This window comes from Propithecus coquereli, unplaced genomic scaffold (assembly GCF_000956105.1).
Source record: "Propithecus coquereli isolate 6110/MARCELLA unplaced genomic scaffold, Pcoq_1.0 Scaffold78, whole genome shotgun sequence".
Taxonomy (NCBI): domain Eukaryota; kingdom Metazoa; phylum Chordata; class Mammalia; order Primates; family Indriidae; genus Propithecus; species Propithecus coquereli.
Genome location: NW_012153951.1, coordinates 3,788,030 through 3,795,025, shown reverse-complemented (window position 1 = coordinate 3,795,025; position 6,996 = coordinate 3,788,030). Strand labels below are relative to the sequence as shown.

The 6,996-nt window shown below is 38.3% G+C and overlaps 1 protein-coding gene across 11 annotated transcripts in view; it reads right to left on the bottom strand.

Moving 5' to 3' along the window:
- Nucleotides 1-6,996, bottom strand: part of LMO3 (LIM domain only 3 (rhombotin-like 2)) — an 83,380-nt gene that overhangs the window by 71,048 nt on the left and 5,336 nt on the right. For 10 of the 11 annotated variants that reach the window (XM_012662799.1, XM_012662793.1, XM_012662789.1 and 7 more), the window contains one exon: nucleotides 2,430-2,643. In XM_012662799.1, coding sequence (XP_012518253.1) covers nucleotides 2,430-2,635 — 206 coding nt within the window. In that variant the 5' untranslated portion in view covers nucleotides 2,636-2,643. Of the gene's footprint in view, nucleotides 1-2,429; nucleotides 2,644-6,627 lie in introns of all 11 variants that reach the window. The other variant, XM_012662788.1, reaches the window with a different exon arrangement.

The window sequence follows — 6,996 nt, the reverse complement described above, 5'->3', positions numbered from 1 at the left end:
ATCTACACAATTTCATTGAGACACCTGCTTTCTACATAAAACTAAATACCACATCTGCGGCATAATCTATAGCACATAACACAGCGTTTTACACACATACCAATTCTCTATTTCACTTCTGCAATTTTAAGTGTTGATGAAGTTGCCAAAGAAGTCACGTTATATACAACAAACGTTCAGTTTAAATAAGGGATAAGCTTTCTGTTAACAACTTAGTTTGAAATGTTAACAACCCTTAGGCTGTTAACATAACAACTGGCCATTAATGTGGTAATGACCAATTTAAGAGGAAATTGTACTCTAAGAAATGAATATATTGGCAATCAGGAGGAGGGTTTATATTTGAAAGAGTACAAAATATTTTTAATGAGTTAACTAGCATTAAAAGTTGGAGCTTAACAGAAATTAACTAAAAGTTATTCCACAAAAAGCCATACACTCTTTTAGAGGTATAAAGATTTCTGATATGAAAACTATTTTGATAAATTCTCTTCAACAAAACACGTACTTGAGACTAAGTGAGTACCGGTTTAACATCATATTTTTTCCTACCGTAAGGAGAAATAAAACAAATCTAAGGTTACTTGCTCTGCTCGCTGCTATGTTGACAACCGCAAAGCAGTTTCACTCACAGTACAGGTATTTCATTGGCGAATTTATCTTTTTGATTTTAAAAGCCCAGAAATTTCAAGCAACTTTCTTTAAAGTTTACTTAGTTTTGTTTTTTTTTGTTTATGAAAACACCTGGGCTACATAAACTCCTTGTTTGGAATTATAACATGAATCCACTTGAGATACTGAAATTGTAAACAAATATAAAAGTCAAAAGGAGTCAAAAAGCTTTGACTATCAGTGAGCATAGGTAAAGCGAAACTAGAAAGCAATGTGAAATCACGAAGAGCAAATGCAAATGCTCTATGTGGAAATGAGGCTCTCATTCACAAGGAGCGGAGGAGAAATTTTTATTTCAAAGAGAAAAGTTCAAAGACTGGAGAGTTCTAAAAGAAATCACATTATACGTTAATTCTGATTAGTTGTGCCAACACAATGAGGAAAATTCTGGGTGGGGAGTTACTTCTCACTGTTCGCACCTTGCATGCATTTTGTGCTCTTGGAACACAGAGAAGTAGTAACAAGTGGTAATAATTAGTCAGGAGGCTGTCAGAGGAGGCAGTCCTAAGAGCGAGAAAGAGTCGAATTTGATAAACAGTATTAGTTTCACCCTCTTGTAACTACTATTAATCAAGCAATACATTTTTACATATAAAGATTGAATCTGACTGAAACTAACTGAATTATATACTAAGAAGGACCAAATTCTTTAGATAACACCTCCCCCAGTGACCAAGATGGTTAAGGAGTTACTGCTGATTGATAAATTTTGTGTCATAAGGGAAAAAATTCAAAATAAATCGCTTAATGTCAGACTAGAAAAATGATTAATTGTATTAAATATGAAAACCCAAATGATGCCATATATCATTTCCCTAATTTGATAGATCCTACTTTATTAATATAAGTAATTTGCAGCTGAAGCAAGTCACGAAGTTGCCTGAAAAGCAAAATAATTTTTCTTCAACAGAAGTTCTGTGTTGAGTCCTTAATGCTGGGCAACAAGTTTAGTTGGCTTCATGGCTTCATAACCTGCATTGTCCTGAAACTGTTCAGATGGTTACAGTTTGGAGTGTGGCTATCATTTCCCCATAATGATGGGGGTCTTTATTATTATTCGTAAAACTACTGGTAAGTCTGAGGCTGTTCAATGCTCAGTGATGTCTTTGTGATGACCATATAGAAGGTCATGGGTGGCGGGGAGATATATCTACTCTTGGGGAAAGTTTTCAAAACCGTACAATAAATACACTAGTAATTACCAGTTAAGAATTTGTACCTGACTGCCTCTGACAAACCTGAAACAGAAAGGATAGCTGAATAACCTTAGAAGAATAAATTCAAGTCCAACTAAGAAAGAGGCAATAGTTAGGCTATTTTACATAGTATGTTGTTCAAGTTAGACTTTTAAAAAAATAAAGAGTTAAAGTGTTTCACCAAACAACTAATCCACTTCTTTGTGTTATGCTCAGACTACCTTTCTTCTTAGGTTCTAAGGAGAAACTTGCATGCTGATTGCTACCAAACACATCCTTGACACTAGCCGGCTGCTTCAATACAGGCCGTGGAATAACTAATTCCTAAACATGAGTACGCAGGCAAGCCAAGTTGAAACATTTTAGACATTGTGGTTTGTTAGCGGTTCTTTAAGTAATTTAGGTAGCACACACTAGGCAACATTTTAAAGGCTGACAGGTCAACATCTTTCAGGAATATAAGCTGGTAGTAGGGAAATAAAACAAACAAACAAAAAATACACTTACAAAAGTACTTTAAAAGGCATCCAGTCATCACTGGTGTGCAAGGATAATTCCTACCTCAGATAGTCTCTGCGACAAAGGATAAGATTAGCTTTAGTGTACAGGGTGGAGCCCACCTCTCCCAAGCGACAGTCACAGCAGGCACACTTCAGGCAGTCTTCATGCCAGTATTTGTCCAGTGCCTTTAGAAGATACCGGTCCTTGATCTTTCGGTTGCAGCCAGCACAACCTTTCGGCTTGGTGTCTGGCTGGACTGAGAGCATTTGTATACCTAAAGGAAGACAAAAACAAAAACAGAGAGCTGAGACTGCCAGACAGAATAAAAAGATGTCAAAAGACCTCAGACAAGTTAAATATTTAATATTGCCTTCTTCTACAAGTGTTAGATTTTCTTTTTTTAGGGCTGTACTCAAACTAAATTTTGGGAGCAAAAAGTCTCAAACTTTATAAAGTCCTTATTAAATCATTTATAAGGACACACATATAAAATGGTAATAATGATTTCACGTTGTACGTGTCAAGCTGACATTACAAATATGAAGTGAAATAACATGGAATCATTTCGTAGTGTCCTCATTCTCCAGAGTAGCTCCTTGAGGAAGAAGATGTGAGGGAATGGCTAACAGTCTGAAAAGAAAGCTCTTTAACGAACGAATCCATGCACAGTCTACAGAAGTCAAAAACGAGTTGTGCATAAGTAGTTAAAAATTTCACTTAATATGTACTTGATGGTGGAAAGAGAGTGTACCCAGTACAGTACTGCATTAACCGTACTCAGCAGTAGAGGTGTTTATAGTTAACTACACATTACAGCCTCCCCCAAAGCGTACCTACCCTGTTTTCTTATTTGCATCCAAATATTTCCTTCTGTGTCCTTGATATTTCAAAATATTTATTATGTTAAAATAAAAAAGATTTATACTCACAAGCATCAGTCAGTGCCTATATTAATGGCAGATTACTTAACTATATACTGCACGCTTTTATCTAAAACTAATGCATAGGATTATATAATTTATCACCATAAACAGTCACGTATTTATTTTATAGGGGAAAAAAGAAACAATAGAAGGCAACATCCAAATATATTAATATATAAAATTATACAAACACATAAATATATTATTTACATATGTTATACATACTATGCGAGACATACGGGCATTTATATATTTTATAGATCATCACCATCATAAATAAGGAATCTAGTTGCGTTCTATGGGTCTTACAACTTGATTGAAATCTTTCCAATGAATGGATATACACCTTTGAGTTTCGTCTTATTTCCTGGGTATTAAATGCCCAGCCTCAAAAAGAACCTGGACCAACTATTCAAAGCCTCATATTTCTCAAATAACTAATTTTAAGCACTATAAAATACTGCAGACATCATCAATTCCAAATTCCCTCATTTTACAAATTATGTTACAGAGGCCCAAGAGAGGTTAAGGGACTCGCTCAAAGCTGAATGACAATTGAGCTGTGGACCTTCTTATGTAGTTCAGTGATCCTTGTGTTATACCACGCTCCCTATCCTAGGCACCAAGTCTGAAACTGGGATGTAGAAGGACACAACACACCAAATGTGCATGCATTTGAAAGAGTTTCAAGAAAAGAAATCCCAGGCTATAATCTGCATTTTTTTGTGCATTTCCCTTCTCCAAAATAGTTAAACCTTCTCCAGTTTCTTCTGATACCTTATGATGAAGGCTTCACCTCCATCATAACCTTCACCACTTTTTTTTAAAAAAAAATCACACTAATAAGGGACATCAAGGCATCCCCATAGCTGAATAACTTTTCTAGTGACAGATAATACATGAATTACACATAATATTGTTATGATCTTGAACTTTCATTAGAAAATAACTTGTCTGGTAGAGCAGTAGAGCAGGGAATGGCAGGGAAAAAAGCAGGGTAGCTGCTCTTTCTGCATCATATGCATAGCCGTAGTCACCGGAGCTGCAGACTAGCAGCTGGATTTGTACAGAAGAGCAGGTGGTATCCCTATAGCCTGCTTTCTGTTCCCTTCCTTTGAAGGAGCTAAGGGCCTAGTGTAGATTAATCATAACCCTTGATAGCTCTGCTAAATCTCACTCTCTAGAACTTCTAACAAATGAAGTTTCTTTGATCAGAACTAGTTATCCTCTCCTAGCAAGGTTCCATAAGGAATGAATCCCATCAATTACAGTGCAGAATAGACCCAAGTGCCTCTTAACCATATACCTGGGGGGAGGGAGAAATTTTGATTTACTAAATGAAATTCTGGATTTCATTATTGAAAACATCCAGAGATATATTAAGTAAAGCTCTTCTAATTCTCTAGTTTATAAGATTATTATTTTTTTAAACCACAAAGCTCAAAGATGAAATTTTTTTTTAATCCTTCTTAATAGTAGCTAAGCTATACTTCTCATAGTTGTGTTTCTATCATCAAGTGTAGAAGGTCACTATCTTTATTCAAAATGCTTTGCAACCAAGATAGGGGATACCAACATTTGGCACAAGAAACACTATCCTGCTTGTCTGCACAAAATGTTTTTGTTGTGTTGACATTTTAATTTAGCACTCGGAGGCCAATTAATATTTGAAACTCTTACATTCTGTTTGGCCTTGGGCATAAAAGGAGTTTGATATTATACACTCCATCCCGGTACCTTCTTTTAGAGAACATCATGGCATTTCTCTTAAAAATGGAATCTTTTAAATTCTGGGCAAGTTAGCAATTGTAGAAAAAGAACTATATTGTAGTCACCACATTGCCATGTACCCAAAAGGCATAAAGCAGTCAGCGGCCTCCCCTCTTCCTCCAGAAGAACACGTCTGGGTAGAGTTATGTGTTCGGAGCTGAGAAACATTTCACAAGTTGCTCATAGCACATCAGAACTCATAACTAGTTTTAGATTGGCATGTAAATTGTTCTGAGGGAAATTCTTATTGCCTCTGAGACCCTGCCATTCTGAGTTATTTGACAGTTTAAGGGAAATCATAATTAAAAAAAAGACATAAATAATAGCCTGTGCAGTGTGGTGTGCAGAAATAAGTAGAACCATTTCATTTAAACTCTGGTGAGCTTTTAATTGCCTGGATTGCATTGTGAGGCGGCCTAACGGTTGATTGCCTCCATTATGTTCCCTTGTTCTGTGCCATTCATCCGCACAGTCTCAGCTTCAGTAGTTAACACAACAAAGTAACCACAACTCCACAACACACAGGGGTTTAAAAAATAATAATAATAATAAAAGATTTGCAGCACTTAGACACAGTCTTTTATATTTTTGGACTAACTACACAGAGTGAATGGAAAACATTTTGTCCCTGTCGGAAAATTCACAGAGAACAATTTGGGAGAGGGAACAGGAAGAGGGAATACATAAAGGGGGTTGGAAGAGACGAGGTGCCTCAGAAAGATGCTAAAATGGGAATGCAGGTTCTGCAGCTGGGAGCAGTGACACAGATTAAAAGAATTTGGCCAACACGGCCATTCGATTGCCAAGAGGTACCAAACAAAAGATTTTCTCTCCTCCTGCCCATCTTCATCCTCTCCCCAGCCCCCAACCTGGATTGGAAAACTGGATTGGGCCTAAAAGCTTGTTTCTCTCTGTTCACTGGCCCAGAGCATCCCTACAGGCTGCAGCCCCCTAAGGGACAACAATGCAAATAGATGTCCCCAGATCTCAGGCACTGGAGCTGCTTAACTCTGTTCTGCCCCTTCAACTCCCACCCCCCTCCCTTACCCTCCACCCCCCTTCCCTTTTTGAGCAATGGAGCTGGGAACCAATTTGATTCCCTTTTTCTCCAATGCAGCTGCAAGGCTCAGAGATACTGACATTTTTCCACTCTTATCAGTTTAATTACAGTTACCATGGCAGCAAAGTGCTAGTGCTTGGCAAAGGCCAACAAGAGATTTGCAAGACTGAGTTCAATTTTGATGCAGCTCACATGCAAAATAAAAAAAAAAAAAAATAAGAAACATACATACACTCTAACAAAGAATCCCTTGCGGAGTTTATGCTCCAGCCTTTTGTGGTTGGGTCTCTGCAGCCACACAGGGATGGTTTGCAAAGAATGTAGCAGTATTTGTTGCACCTAGCAAGATTAATTGGTTTAAGCAGCGGTCTTTCAAAACAGTTACAACAATAATATTTCGGATCTTTTAGAAAGACACAAAAGCAGAGAAAGGGCAGAAAGGCTTTTGAGCAGCCAAGAGTGCAGAGCGCCGGCAAAGTGCATCTATGATAGATTGTAACCTTACCAAAACTTTTCTCCTTTTTCTGCATGAGTTGACTTAGGCGTGCTGGAGTTGCAGCAGCTTCGCATTGAGCACCAAGCCCAAAGGTAGAAGTGGAAGGGGGTCTCCTCGATCTGGCTCAAGTGTGGACCTGGTGCGCAGCCTACACTGCCGAGGACCGACTATTGTGAAGCCACTTTGGGAGCAGGTCGGAGTGGCGGCAGGGGGTGGGGGAAGGGATGAGGGCGGCCAGACAAGACACCGCGCACACACGGAGCCCCTCGCGGTGTGGCAGTGTGCAAAATGATGGCGAATGACAAAGCCACTTGCTTCTCTAACTCTGCCCATAATCCTAAAATCCCAGCGGCCCCTTTTAGCTTCCTGGTAACAAAT